This window comes from Trachinotus anak, unplaced genomic scaffold, assembly GCF_046630095.1.
Source record: "Trachinotus anak isolate AG129_WGS33_773 ecotype Australia unplaced genomic scaffold, CSIRO_AGI_Tana_v1 ptg000025l, whole genome shotgun sequence".
Classification (NCBI taxonomy): Eukaryota; Metazoa; Chordata; class Actinopteri; order Carangiformes; family Carangidae; genus Trachinotus; species Trachinotus anak.
This window is the reverse complement of record NW_027273876.1, coordinates 5,922,631-5,937,538: the sequence shown is the minus strand read 5'-3', so window position 1 is coordinate 5,937,538 and position 14,908 is coordinate 5,922,631. Positions and strand designations below refer to the sequence as shown.

General features: G+C 42.0%; 1 protein-coding gene across 8 annotated transcripts in view; it reads left to right on the top strand.

Annotated features, from left to right (window-relative positions):
* tanc2b (tetratricopeptide repeat, ankyrin repeat and coiled-coil containing 2b) overlaps positions 1-14,908 on the top strand; it is a 141,995-nt gene that overhangs the window by 119,049 nt on the left and 8,038 nt on the right. For all 8 annotated transcript variants that reach the window (XM_071463497.1, XM_071463504.1, XM_071463506.1 and 5 more), the window contains 14 exons: positions 571-802; positions 2,437-2,606; positions 3,083-3,361; positions 4,449-4,616; positions 5,825-5,985; positions 6,687-6,795; positions 6,911-7,033; positions 7,217-7,453; positions 7,532-7,744; positions 8,959-9,052; positions 10,821-10,954; positions 11,123-11,246; positions 11,872-12,047; positions 13,498-13,630. In XM_071463497.1, the coding sequence (XP_071319598.1) occupies positions 571-802; positions 2,437-2,606; positions 3,083-3,361; positions 4,449-4,616; positions 5,825-5,985; positions 6,687-6,795; positions 6,911-7,033; positions 7,217-7,453; positions 7,532-7,744; positions 8,959-9,052; positions 10,821-10,954; positions 11,123-11,246; positions 11,872-12,047; positions 13,498-13,630 (2,353 nt within the window). The remainder of the gene's footprint in view (positions 1-570; positions 803-2,436; positions 2,607-3,082; positions 3,362-4,448; positions 4,617-5,824; positions 5,986-6,686; positions 6,796-6,910; positions 7,034-7,216; positions 7,454-7,531; positions 7,745-8,958; positions 9,053-10,820; positions 10,955-11,122; positions 11,247-11,871; positions 12,048-13,497; positions 13,631-14,908) is intronic.

Here is a 14,908-nt window from a genome sequence, read left to right as displayed (position 1 = left end):
TCAGAAAATCCACTCGCCCTCTGCTACTTCCTAATGTCACTACACTTCCGTCCTAAGATGACGTTCTTATTCATTCATTCGTTCATTTAATCATTCATTTGAACATGTTTCAAGTCCACAGCTGTGAAATATGACGGGTTAACACTTGACTCCTTCATGCCACAGTCTTCTCACACAGGAGCATGCATGAGCTGACTCCGGATCAGTCTCTCTTGGCAGGCAGAAACCATGAATTATTAATGGCTAAAACCGTACAGTGAAACGAGAAGTATTATGTTTCATTATACTGCAATCATCCACCATGAAGTTGACTCAATCTCAAATGAGTTGTAGCTGTAGTAGATGCTGGGAAAACCGACTGTGCACCGGCAGAGCCGTGAACAAAAAAAAAGAAATGTTATTTCTAAAATTGTGTCATCAGACTCCCATGCTTCTTGACACTGATCTTCAATCAGTTTTGCAATTCACAGAGGTTGGTCAAGGTTAGGATTACCATGAGGGAATGGAAATGCTCTTACTTCATTACACTGACCCAGCTGCAATCTTCTCCCAACTCTCTGTCGCCCCCAGGTGGTGGCGTACCACTACTGCCAGGCAGATAACGCCTACACCTGCTTGGTGCCGGAGTTTGTGCACAACGTGGCGGCCCTGCTGTGCCGCTCGCCGCACCTGGTCGCCTACAGGGAGCAGCTGCTGAGGGAGCCACACCTACAGAGCATCCTGAGTCTGCGCTCCTGTGTCCAGGACCCCCTTGCCTCCTTCAGGAGGGGGGTCTTAGAGCCCCTGGATGCACTTTACAAAGGTAATACACTTGCAGTCTAAAAGTGCATCAACTCCCAGAGGCTTCAGCAGCCGTGGAGTGTAACTAAGTACATTTACTCGAGCACTGCACTTAAGTACAACTTTGAAGTACTTTACTGGAGTATTTCCATTTTATGTTATTTTATATTTCCACTCCACCACATTACAGAGTGAAATAATCCACTACATTGATCTGGCAGCTGAAGTTACTCAACTTTAAACATTTAATATTTAAAATTTGACCTAGAAATCATTAAAATACAAATCATTGTTAAAGATTAAACCAGTGGTTTGCAACCTTTTTGGCTTGTTATCACTTCCAAAAAAAAAAAAAGCATCGCGTCTGGTTGTGGTCCCTTATCACATTACACATGCCTACAAGATGTAAAAAGTTCATCCAGAGACATTTCTCCTCTAACACTCACACTTGGTTTCATTTAAGTCATTGTTTGAGACCCAAAGACATGGAAGTATTTCAAATTAATCTACCAGAATTTAGTTTTTTCTCTCCCATTAATCATCTCACGCAGTCCAGTTTTATCTTGTTGCTGAATGAATGAAATTACCTGACTGTAAATAAAGTTATTAAAAATAAAATAAAGTTTCACAGGGGCCATTTTTCTGCTTCTACTTAAGTATGATTGTAACAGAATAGTTTAACATTGTGGTAATGGTGCTTTTACTTAAGGAAAGGATCTGAATATTTCCATGTGATATAATTCAACAAAGGGGTGAGCACTTTTAAAATGACAGATATGCAGCATAGACTTTTTTGCATGAGCTGACTTTTCAACAGAAATGTGCCTCCTGCGTTGTATTTATCTCTCCTGTGGAAACTGGATGCATGAGATCATTTGTATAAAGTAAATAATCCATTAAATAAAACCTTAAGTCGACTGTAGCTTGAGAACTGCAGTCGTCCATAGCTCAAAATGATTTAAAGGCCTCTGATGTTATTCTGCCTCTTCCATTTACCTTGATTTATTTGCTCAGTTGGTTTAAATTTCTGCACATTCTTCATAATAATCTGGCATTTGTAATAATTTAAAGTTATTTACTCCACAATTCAAACACAGCGCTTTCGGCAAATTATAATTGATGCATGTTCGGACCTCTGTCTCCAATTTATACTTTGACTCAGGTCCTTGGTACAAGTAATATCATGCACCAAGGACGGTGCATGATATTACTTGCCTCCTGTTCACAGTGTTCTCAATATAATCAAGATTAAAGTTCACAATCTCAGCGCTGGAGCTGAATTTTCTATAAGGCTCCTGACTTATTAAACTGTTCATTTGAAATAGACATGAAAGCAAAATCGGTGATGATCCATTTTTGAATATATAGTGAAATTTAAAGCTTTTTATCCAATAAAGAAGGAAGGTTTGACAAAAAAAGTATCTATTTGCATCTTCAAACTTGTTTTGCTGCCATGTGCTGAGGAAGGCCATGAGATTTGGTTGAAAGCAAATTGGACCTTGTGCCTGTGCCGATCATTTATTTCTTGTTAATCTGCTACTCATGAGGTCAAGAATGAACCTTGGTGCCCCAGGTGCTGATAGTTTTTTCATTACAGTCCATCATTCATACACAGATTTCCTTCATCTGTTTTCATGCCGGCTGTTGTTTTTTCAGAGAGGAAGATCAACTCCGAGGAGGACCTCATCATCCTCATCGACGGTTTGAACGAGGCAGAGTTCCACAAGCCGGACTACGGAGACACCATCGTGTCCTTCCTCACCAAAACCATCAACAAGTTCCCTCCCTGGCTCAAGCTGGTGGTCACAGTCAGAACCACGTTACAGGTGTGAACCGTACAGAACCACGCTGTTTGCATTTTTTATATTCAACACGGAAGGACGAGTCTTTTTCTTCACTGGATTATTGTTGCCACTGCCAGCTAAGAGAGTTTTACCTGAACATTTTCAGTGGGTTATTTTTTGCATCAACTGGAGGCCAGAATCTGACAATATTAAATTTGTCTTGAGTACAACTGTACCCTCTTTGTCTCTGACCTTTTCATTTTTCCTCTATGCACATTATGCAGAGGATGTGAATAGATATGAATGAAATCAGAGTTTTATTGGTTCAGGCTTTATTTGTCTGCTCTCACTTTATTTTTCATTCATGAGTATAGAGTTATTCATAGCACGTCTTGGTTTATTTTTAACCTGTATATGGCATGTCTTTTACCTATGTCGGTAAGTATGTTGGATGTATCATCAATGTATCAAGATGTCTGCACCAGTATCGCCTGACTGAAACGATTCTGATTCTTCAGGAGATCACCAATGCGCTGCCGTTCCACCGCATCTCTCTGGACAGCCTGGAGGAGAACGACGCCATAGACCAGGACCTGCAGGGCTACATCCTGCACCGCATCCACAGCAGCCCGGAGATCCAGAACAACATCTCGCTCAACGGCAAGATGGACAACACCACCTTTGGCAAGCTCAGCGCCCACCTCAAGGCCCTGAGTCAGGGCTCCTACCTGTACCTCAAACTCACCTTTGACCTCATCGAGAAGGGCTACCTTGTCCTCAAAAGCTCCAGCTATAAGGTGCGGCATCACTGCTTCATTTTTCCATGGTTTTCACAGGTTGGGCTTAAGCTGATATATCTAAAGAGAAGTTTTTCAAACTGTGAGGCATAGAGATGTAGAGACAAAGACACTGTGGGAGATGAAAGGGAAGTACATGAAGGTGTTCTAAAAACAACTGGAATGAAGGAACCCTTAAAATCCTGATTGCTTTGATTTGCATCATTCGAGTCATAACCTAAAAGTCAAATCTTAACACACAGACATATCACACATATTTTTAGATTTTGTGTGATCTATCCTTTCAGAGATTATCATCTTTCTTAATATCGATCATGAGAAAATGTCCATAAATCTGCTATGAAAAAGAGATGCTCCTTATAACAGAACTTGCCTGATAATCATCATGTTTTTAAGATTTCTTCAGCATCAAAGAAAACTAGTGATAGCTGTCTGCAGATTCATGGGCACACTGCAAACAGGACCTGCTAATAGCTAATGCAGCATGCATTAATGTTGCCAATTTGTCAAAAATGTAAACAAATAGAGGCTAAAAAAAGTTGTAGCCCACAGTGTAACTTAGTGAATGCATAGCAGAGGAGATGAGGAGGATGTTGGGGGAAGGAGCTGTCTCAACTTTGTCTGCAGTGGTGGCCCACAGTGTCAGACTTTGAAAACCCCCGATCTGAATTAAACATGTCGTTGCTCATAATTTGCAACAGCAACACTGGAAAGGCTTTTTTTTTTTTTTTATTTACCTGCACCCCGACCTGCTTAGTGTAAAAGTAGTTTCATGAAATCATCTTTCTGACAGTCAGTATCGAACACCTTTTTGATAAATAATGCTGTTGAATTGCTTTAGTGTGTTTTTCCGTAATGAAATATTTTATCTCACACCCCCCAGATTCATTTAATTTCATGTATTCAGAAGTGCTTGCAGGCGCCATAAAAAATGACAACTAATAAATTCACATTTCTCTTCTCTGAGGAAGACCATGTGGAATAGTTGAAGATGTGCTTCACAAACACTATCCATTATTCATTATCCCGGAGAGCCGATCCAAAGGAAGTCAGCATTGTAATTCGGATTCTCGCCTTCGCTCCTCAGGTGGTTCCAGTCAACCTCGCCGAGGTGTACCTGCTGCAGTGCAACATGCGCTTCCCCACGCAGTCGTCGTTCGAGCGGGCGCTTCCTCTGCTCAACGTGGCCGTGGCCTCGCTTCACCCGCTGACCGACGAGCAGATATATCAGGCCATCAACGCCGGTTCACTGCAGGTGAAAATGCTGAAGTACACAACACCTCACACCCTCATTTTGTGGGGTTCAGCCTGAATTACAGCAGATTTAGTATTTTTGATCTTAAACTTTTTAAAAGAATTTATTACTCTGTTGAACAGCTGGACTGTTATATTTTTAAGGTTTCTGTGGTCTGCACTGTTAGACTGTTTTAAAAAAAAGACCAGAAAAGGCTCTCATCAATAGGTACAGCACATATTGAAGTTTACATGTTGTAATTTGATGGAGCTTTTCGGTAGCAGCTCTGCATGGTGCTGGCTTGCCACAGGTGGAGCAGTGGATGGTAAAAGGTTCATATCTCAAGCTCTTTAAAGGAGTTAAGGTATTATGAAATGGTCCTGCTGGTCCAGTCACTAGCAAAGTCAATTTCCTTCCAAAGTACATTTAAAGAGCAGAATTTTAATAGGTATGAAATATGGGTTTTAGTTACCTTGTGAAGTAATCGCGTGTTAATCTGTGCTTTTACTCCATCCATGAGCTGAGGTTAATGAGTCAGTGAAATTCATTAAGTGTTATCAAATGTTTATTTAACACACACAGGCACTTAAAGGCACTGAAAACGTGTCCCAAATTTCAAACAGCTATAGTTATTTACTGTCACAAACGTCTGTGATTTATTGTCTGGTTCATGCTTTCGTCACTGGTTTGAGGTTGAAGCTGAGACGACAGAGAGGTGACACAGTTGGTGGGTTGGTTTTGTCACCCACACAGTCCTGATCCAGCAATTTATCTTCGTTTGTGAGTGTTAAACTCTTTAGAGATAATACCTCAGTAGGATTTTTAACTTGTTACATATTTACTCATTAATATTTAATATTTAATATTGAAAGTTTTCAACAGCCTGATAGAGACTCTTGCTTTTTAATTTGCATGAAACAGAGAAATGCCTTTTATATTGAGTTTATTTATTGAATTTCAGGAGCAAGGATGTTTTTTTTTTTGTTGTTGTTTTTTTTTGGGTGGAATTAGCAACATTGATATGTGTTGCTATGTCAGTGAGGATGTTAACGACAGTGTTGTTTGATACCAAACACTTCATCTGTGATCATGGGTAAATCACTTAGATTCCAATAACAATAAATGAGACCTGGCTAATATCAGCTGTTGGTTGAGAAACACCATGTCAGTGCTGTAGGGAACAGTATTCAGTGTCCAGACTAACATTGAGACAATGTGTGTGGCCGCAGGGAACACTGGACTGGGAGGATTTCCAGCAACGTGTGGACAACCTGTCAGTCTTCCTGGTGAAGAGGAGGGACGGCACCAGGATGTTTGTTCACCCCTCTTTCAGGGAGTGGTTGATCTGGAGAGAGGAAGGAGAAAAGACAAAGTTCCTCTGCGACCCGAGGTGAGGACAGACAGGAGAAATGGAGGAGTGAATGAGACGCTGCTAAGATAATGTCACAAGAAAACAGCAATTTAAATTTTTTTAGTGTTTTGCTTCAGGAGTTTTAATTGCCCCATCTGGAAACAGGACATTTGGATGGGACAAAGCAGAGAGGGGCCATAAAAAGCAAGGGAATTTTATTTTTATTGGCGGATGAATACCCAAAATACTCCTATACTCTTATATTGCCAAATGATTTTGAAAGTTGTGGATGTTGTGGATGTTATGGATGGGAGATCTGAATGGAGCTTTTTTTTTTTTTTGTTTATGTACATCTTCTGCTACACCAAGAGGTTATTGATATATCTCAGCAGTTTTTCATGAAGTAGAATTATAAATTCACATCTTTAAGCATTTATTGTCAAATATATTTACATTATAAGATAAAGAGTTAAATTGCAGGGTACCTAATCCCAGTCAAAGTTAATATTTAACACTGTGAATGATTCTTCTGCCAGCCATGACGGTGTATAAATAGAAGCCCCCCTGTTAGCCGTGGGTGCATTATTTTGATCCTAGAGAGGAAGTGTCATAAAACATTTGATTTCATGTACTATAATTAAAGACCGATTGCACCACCTGTGCAGGTGATGACGGTGTAATGACCTGATAACTCAGGCTCAGGTATTGAAATTGAAACTCTGTGTTTGTCATTTCTGCAGGAGCGGACACACCCTACTGGCCTTCTGGTTTTCTCGGCAGGAGAACAAGCTGAACAGACAGCAGACTATTGAGCTGGGCCATCACATCCTCAAAGCACATATCTTCAAGGTATACTACTATGGGCCTTCACTTACACCTATACACACACACACACACACCCACACACACAGCTGGGGTCTGGCGGCAAAGTAATGAATATTTACACTCTTTCTCTCTGTTCAAGGGTCTCAGCAAGAAAGTCGGGGTTTCCTCATCTATCTTGCAAGGCCTGTGGGTATCCTACAGCACAGAGGGCCTTTCCGCTGCACTTTCTTCACTCCGAAACCTCTACACACCCAACATCAAGGTACAGGCGCTAACATGGCAGAGAGAAGTCGTACTGAAAGAATATTTCAGCATGTTCTGGGTACCAAATCAACAGCAACTCTTGAAATATGCATCATAGAAGTCTTCCCCTCTCCTGATTTTCAATATTTGAAGCCTTACTTTGTATGTCCTCATTTTTTATTCATTTTCTGTACGTGTCCAGGTGAGCCGGCTACTGATGCTGGGCGGTGCCAACGTTAACTACCGTACGGAGGTGCTGAACAATGCCCCCGTCCTGTGCGTCCACTCCCACTTGGGCTACATGGACATGGTGGCTCTGCTGCTTGAGTTCGGCGCCTCTGTCGACGCCCCGTCCGAAAGTGGCCTCACACCGCTGGGCTACGCTGCCGCAGGGGGACACATGGCCATCGTGACTGCGCTTTGCCGCAGGAGAGCGAAGGTTTGGAGCTGCACAGATAATTCTCACCTCCTGTTTTTTACTTGTGTCCCTGATCAAATCCACATCCCGTTACAACAGGTGGACCACTTGGATAAGAACGGCCAGTGCGCTCTGGTTCACGCAGCGCTGAGGGGCCACATGGAGGTGGTGAAGTTCCTCATCCAGTGCGACTGGAGCTTGGGGCCACAACAGCAACAGCAGTCACCACAGACCCAACAACAGGCGGCCCTCACCAAGAGCCACGCAGTCCAGCAGGCCCTCATCGCTGCAGCCAGTATGGGATACACAGAGGTACAGCAGTGGTTCATGCTTAAGGGCTCCAGATGACCTCCTGTAACTACTGCTACGTCTACACTATCACTAACTCTATCTCCGATGCCAATATCGACTATTTTGCTTTGTGTAATTCCTCAGTTTTAAATTTCCACATTAGTTGAGGTAGACGTTGCTAGATTTTGAAAATGCAATTTAAAAAAATAAAAAATAAGATGCAAATTTTACTCATCATTGCCACATTTTGTGGCTTTATGCACCGCATTCACACTGAGGTTGTTTTAAATCCCAGAGTACAGTGAAATGTGCCCGATGGTTATGTTTACAGTCGGTGTTAGCAGGATGCACTGAGTATACCCTTGAGCTCCACCAAATGTGTTGAATGCATTTACTTCTTGAAAAAACATTTGTAAAGCTGATTATCTAAGAATCTTCCCCCGTCTTTGCTGGTACTTTGCAGCACATGTTTGCATGATGCCGCCACCTGTAAATAAGTGAACCCATTTGCAAGTATTCCAACACCTGCATGCGTGTGCATTCATATGTGTGTGTGTGTGTATGTAAACAAAACATGGACCCACTCACAGAAATACAGCTCCATAGCACTACTAGAGGTACAAAAAGGGAACCAAGAGGAATCCACCAGTCAGCACTAAAATGTTCACAAATGTGAACTTTTGATGATAATTAGCGTTAGAACCAAAGGGAAGCTGACATCTGCAGCACACGGTGCAGACGTGTCTGTTTTCAAAGCACGTTATTAAATGTTCAGAGAGCAGAGGAGAAAATTAATCAAATGGGGAAACAGTTGTCAAAGAGAGAGGAAGAGAAAAAGCACTTTGGAAATGTAACAGCTCTCTCTGCGAAGCAATAAAGTTACACTAGTTTGAATTTGAGAACGAGTGAAGGAAGGAGGGCAAACAGAGAGAGAGAGTGTAATGGAGGAGAAAAGACGTTAAATGAATAGAGACATTTAAAGAGTACCAATCTCAGGAGACCATGTATGAATTATAATACGTGGAAACTCCTTCTTTTTGCTCTATGATAATTATTATTTTCAGGAACTGATCGTGCAGCTGCTAATGATGATCGTCAGTCTTCTAAAATTCAATCAGATTCCAACAGATTCCAAAGGAAGTGATTTCACTTGTATTATTTATTTGTGTTTAACCTCTGGACTGTAGTAAACCTGGACATTAATCTGTGTCATCTTGAATCTTGTTCTCCATCAGATCGTGTCCTACCTGCTGGACCTGCCGGAGAAGGATGAAGAGGAGGTGGAGAGGGCTCAAATCAATAACTTTGACACCCTGTGGGGGGAGACAGGTGGGAATACTTCCTGTAGCCAGACGTCGCACCGATAAACCCTGAATTCAATACGGGCAGATGACTGTGATGCTTAATGGTTTGCGTACCTGTGAAAGTCCTTGGACAAATGTAACACTATCTAGTTTGCCCTGAGACGTACATGTTTTTTAAGGGTCTGTGATGTGTTTTGTGAGAGGGTTTTTTTTTCTGTGTGACACTGTGAGGCAGAGCGCTGCAGTGCGGATATGAGAGATCGTTCTCCTGTGTGTGTGTGTCTGTGTGTGTGTGTCTGTGTCTGTGTGTCTGCTGCTGCTGCGTCAGATGCTGATGGCAGTGCAGTGGTGTCATTGGAGCAGAGACAGGGCTGGGCTCACAGAGAGGAGGGGGAGGAGGGAGGATGAGAGTGCTCCAGGGTGCTTTAGAAATGACTAGTCTGATTGCACTGTGGCAGGGTGTTGAGAAATGTAATGTATCATTGTAACCTAAAGCTATGAAACCTCATTGCGAGCATTATTCCCCTGCTGGAGCATTGGAGGGGCTGCTCCTCGCTGTCATATGGAGAGGGGGCTTGTACTCTCTCAGCCGAGCTCTCATTGTTTATAAAGGATCAGAAGGATGACAGTTATTCTTGAAGATGGTTTCAAATCCCAGTCTTACAGGACAGGTCGACTGAAAATACATTATTCTTTGCATGCAGGGCACCGACAGCTTGTACAGATGCACTGGCTGAACAGTGTGTAGTAAAGTGATCCTCCAGCAGGCTGACCAGGGTCACCCTCCCAGGCCTGCTACCACTCTGATCACAAGACATGCATTAATTATTCCAATTATAATCATTACATTTGAGAGGATGTCTTTTCAAAGGCCTCTGCCCCCAAAGTCCCAAGTGCATCCTCTTCCTCTCCTCTCCTCCTCTTCTCTGTTCTTCTCTTCTCTCCTCTCTTCTTTTCTCTTCTTCAGGATTTGCTTTAAAGCAACTATAATATAATATTTTTCCAATAACAATATATAAAATGAGAGTGTGAAAATAACGGGACAATGTTAAAGGAGTTGATCATGAACCTACAGAGAATTATAATCTGAATCTGCAGCTCTCGTTGACTTTACTGAGCTTTACAGTGAGCTTCAACTTGTTGAGCCTTCTGGTTGTAACCTGTTTTAGTTTGCACTGGTTTCATAGCATTGTTTTTGGCCTCAGCAAACAGCTGTTTTCAGAGAACAGTCTCTAAAAACCCATTGTACGCTACCTGCTCAGCATCAAACAGCTGACAGACACCAGCCGGTGAACTCAGAGGAGCATTTAGAAGCTAAAGAGTCAAATATCTTACTCAGGAGTTGGTTGAGACCAAAAACAGAGCTAGAGGAGAGTTGATGTTTGACTTACGTCCCTTTGGTGGACTCATACAAGACTCCAATTTAATGATAATGTTGCATAAATAAGCAATTGTTTGCAAACAAGTTCGCCATATCAATTTAAAAGGTGATGTATGGGAATGTTTTTTGTATAACTTGTGTCTGTTGCCACCCAGTAACCAAAAAGTCAGTTACTGTAGATTTATATATTACATTACATGAGATTCCAAGGATCAGAAGTAAGAGATAACTGGTGAGGGGTATGGGGAAGGTAACAGGGAACCACATATCAACAGGGAAACAGACTTTACTTCCTCTAAAATATATAATAATTTCTGTTTAAAACCTACACATGCATGTAAATCTAATTTCTACACACTGCTCTCACCCTTCCTCTCTTCCCTGATTGTGATGTGCTTGTTTGTGCGTTCAGCTCTGACTGCAGCCTCTGGTCGGGGGAAGCTGGAGGTTTGCCGTCTGTTACTGGAACAGGGCGCAGCCGTGGCCCAGCCCAACAGACGCGGCATCGTCCCTCTGTTCAGTGCCGTCCGACAGGGACACTGGCAGGTTAGTTGTCTGCCTCGTCTCTTCCCCTCGTGTAGGATAACGTGCCTCCAAAAGTCAGTAAAGCAGTGGCCCTAGAAACCAACCATTTTTGTTTCATCTGCTTAAAAAATGCAGTTATTCCCTCATCTCACAAACACTTAACATGAGTGTTGTATTTTGGTGTTTTAGATCGTGGACCTCCTCCTCACACACGGAGCAGATGTCAACCTGGCTGATAAGCAGGGTCGTACCCCTCTAATGATGGCCGCCTCAGAGGGACACCTGGGAACGGTGGAGTTTTTACTAGCTCAAGGTAAATTATCAAATTTCATATAAAAAAACAAAAAAAATATAACAAAAAAAGTTGGGTTAAAAACTGTAGTTCAGTTGATTTAATTATTCATTTGCCTAATGGGTATTTTCATGCAAAACTAAAACCAGATTACAAATACAACATTGTAAACACAAGCATAAATACATAGACAAACAGGAGGATTTTCCCAAATGCCTCTATTAAAATACTTTACAGAACAGCTCAACAGATGGTGAATAAGTTAATAAGGAAATAAATACGTGCAACCACTTGTCGCCTTTTTTTGTGTAAATATGTTATATTTTGTAAAAAAAAAAATGAGTATCCACTGTCAAAAAATAAGTTTGACAGTGGATGCTCAGTTTAAAGGACATTGAGATTTGATGAGACGGGTCTTTTTAACTCCAATTATTATGCCACTGAAAACAATTCCTGTTTAAGTATTAAGTTTTTAACCTGTCCAAACCCCGTACTCTCTCATACACCCAGCGACTGCACTAATCAAAATGAAGATAATCCATTAGAATCAATTAAGACAGTTATAAAATGGCAAAAAATGACAAACCAGGTCGACACAGATGTAGCTTACAGATGTAACGACGGTTTGCCGTGTCTCCTTCTGCAGGAGCCTCTCTGTCTCTGATGGATAAGGAGGGTCTGACCGCTCTGAGCTGGGCCTGTCTCAAAGGCCATTTACCTGTCGTCCGCTGCCTGGTGGAGAGTGGAGCCGCCACCGACCACGCAGACAAGAACGGACGCACGCCCCTCGACCTGGCGGCCTTCTATGGCGACTCTGAAGTGGTGAGTAAGGGCTGGGTGTCGAACCTCCATACTTTTTTTTGGTGACAGCTGATTCATGCCTGTAGCAATCAGCGTTGAAAACTGTTAAGTTCCCAAAGCCGGTATCAAATGCTTGCTCAGACTCATACTCTTGTTTGCTTATTTTTTTATTAAGCAGTTCCTCATTAAAGTCATTATTTTGCCAGTTTTAATTGGTTTATTTCGTTCTTGCGCGGCAGCTTGTGTTTGGAAATTTGTGAACTTTGGCTTCTGAAAAAAAAAGGTTTTGTTCATGTTCCTCAGTGATTAAAAAAATGCTTTGTTTTTGGTAATGAAACTTGTGTGTCATATTTAAAAAAAAAAAAAATAATAAATCTCAACTATTATCTTTATTATTTTTCATCACTGGAGCCTTGAAGACAAATTACTAATCTAGTGTTTCATATCATGAGGTCAGTGGAGGAGCAGTGATCATTTCCTTGTGTTCTCTTGTTATTTGTACATCTGTTCAACCATCTGTCACCCTCCATATCTCAGACGTCACTGATTTTGGAGAATCCCTTCTGCTCTGCTGTTTGCATTTCCTGGTTGCACTGAAACAATTTTAATATTTATTGCACCATGTATTTGTTCGGTTCATCTGTTTTAATGTCCTTGTAAACTTGTTTTTGAAAAGAGCTATGTAAATAAAGTTCATTATTATATCATTAATATTATTGTATTAAAATCAAAATCGGGTCAACCCAGGATGACATATCACTATATCTTGACAGTGAAGTGATTGTGCAGTAGATGGATATAAAATATGCTGTTTTTCTCTTGCTGTCTATATGTTATATGCACCTTATCTATTCTTTAAAAGTAATCTTATAACAACAATAATACTTTATTTCAAATATGAATTCAAATATAGCAAGACATGACAGGATAAATATCGGAAACGCACTGCACACAGAACAACAACACAAAATGTATAAAAATATAAAAAATATATATGATGATACACATCAGCCTAAAGAAAAACTATTACTTCAGAAATCCAGTCTGCAACTATTCAACTGCAACTATACTCTACAGGCTCTAGCTTCAGCCTCTCAGTTGTAAATTCTTGCATTTATTTTAGACTTTACAAAGTACAACATTTAAAGTGCAACATTTCTTGAATATAAGCAGTTATCCAGCCGGCTGCTGACACAGCTATGGCTGTAACTGAGGCCATTCCTTCAGTGCTACACACCTGAGTGTGTTTTGATTCCTCTGTTCATGACAAAGAGCCAGCGTGGGTTTGAAATATTGTTCTTTTCTTTAAGTAATTAACAAGAAACTCACTGGAGTCTGGAGCAGCTGCGAGATATAATTCACAGTTTTCAGACTAAGCACCTGGACAAGATAGATAAGCTTGTGTTTTCACGCTGATTTCTCTTTCCCCAAGTCCCCCAACTATTCTCACTACATATCTTTGTCTTTCCAGGTCCAGTTCTTGGTCGACCACGGGGCCATGATAGAGCACGTAGACTACAGCGGGATGCGTCCTCTCGACAGGGCGGTGGGCTGCAGAAACACGTCGGTGGTGGTCGCCCTGCTCAAGAAAGGAGCCAAGATAGGTAAGAGCAGGTTGACAGACTGAAGAGCCCAGCACTTAGCGCACAAAGGACCTCTTCTTAATGCAGCATCGTTGTCCTGTGGCACCATTAATAAAAGGTTATTTGCCTGTTGCGAAAAAAAAAAAAACGAGACACAATTTGAGATTTTGGTTGGAAATGTCATGCGCTGGAGTTGAAGCATGAGCTGCATGAGTGACCATGAAGGGAGGATCCAAAACACACTCCCTTTTATTGTAGTACACTCTTCCTGCTGGTCATTGTAGAGCGCTGTAGCATTTTACTGCAATGAGCCATGGATTCAGCTTTGTGTCTCCATGTAGCTGAGACCACTTCCTACTACTGTATGTCATCCGCCCCCCCGCTGCCACACCGTGCTGCTTCTCCTCAGCTATATATGGCTCTGATATGTGTTTCTTTTTTATTGTACTACTGTTGCTGCTGTGTTGTTTTGCTTTCTCTCTCTCTGTCCTGTTCTGTTTGTCTATCGCTCATGATATCTCCCTGTTTCTCTCTCAATCACATCCTCGCTCGCTTTCCCTCTGCGGTTGCTCAGAGACAGGTTGTTATTAGTGCTTGCGGTGTTTCTTTTTGGTATCTGTGTTTCCTTTTTTTTTTTTTTTTTTAATACCTTATTTTATTTTATTTTATTTTTTTGCTGAGGCACGTATCTCCGCTTCTCACTGCTGCTTTTTTTGTGTTCCTTTTCTCACTTTTCCTCCTCCTCCACCACCACTGCCATCACCTCTCTTTCTCTTTCACCCTCCCGCTGTTTCTCTCTCTCTCTCTTTCCTCTCGCTCCCTACGCACTTCCACACCCCTGTTTTCTCTGGCAATTCTGGCCCCCCTCCTTCCTCTGCCCCTCCCCACTTACAATCCTTTCCCCTTGCTCATGACCTCCTTCCTCCTCACCCTACACCCCACCCCTCTCTTGCCCCTTATCCCCCGCCTCTCTCTCCGGCCCCAGGATGTCAGACGCTGCCCAGTCGGCCCCGAGGTAAAGCCAAGGCTGTCGACTTCTCACCCCACCAGGCATTTTGACAGCTCTATCTCCTCTCTCTGTGTTGTCTGTGTCGTCCTAAGTGTCGGCAGGCCAGCTTAGCTACCAAATCCTTCTCAAACTGACAAATAATAACATGCAAAGGTATTAGCACTGACAGTGATGCAGTCGGGATTGCCTAGAGGTAGATGCTAACGTTCAAGTGGTTAATGACAGCATGCCCGGCCTCCAGCCTGTGACGTCGTACCGAGGTTTTGACCTTCCATCCCACAGATGCATGA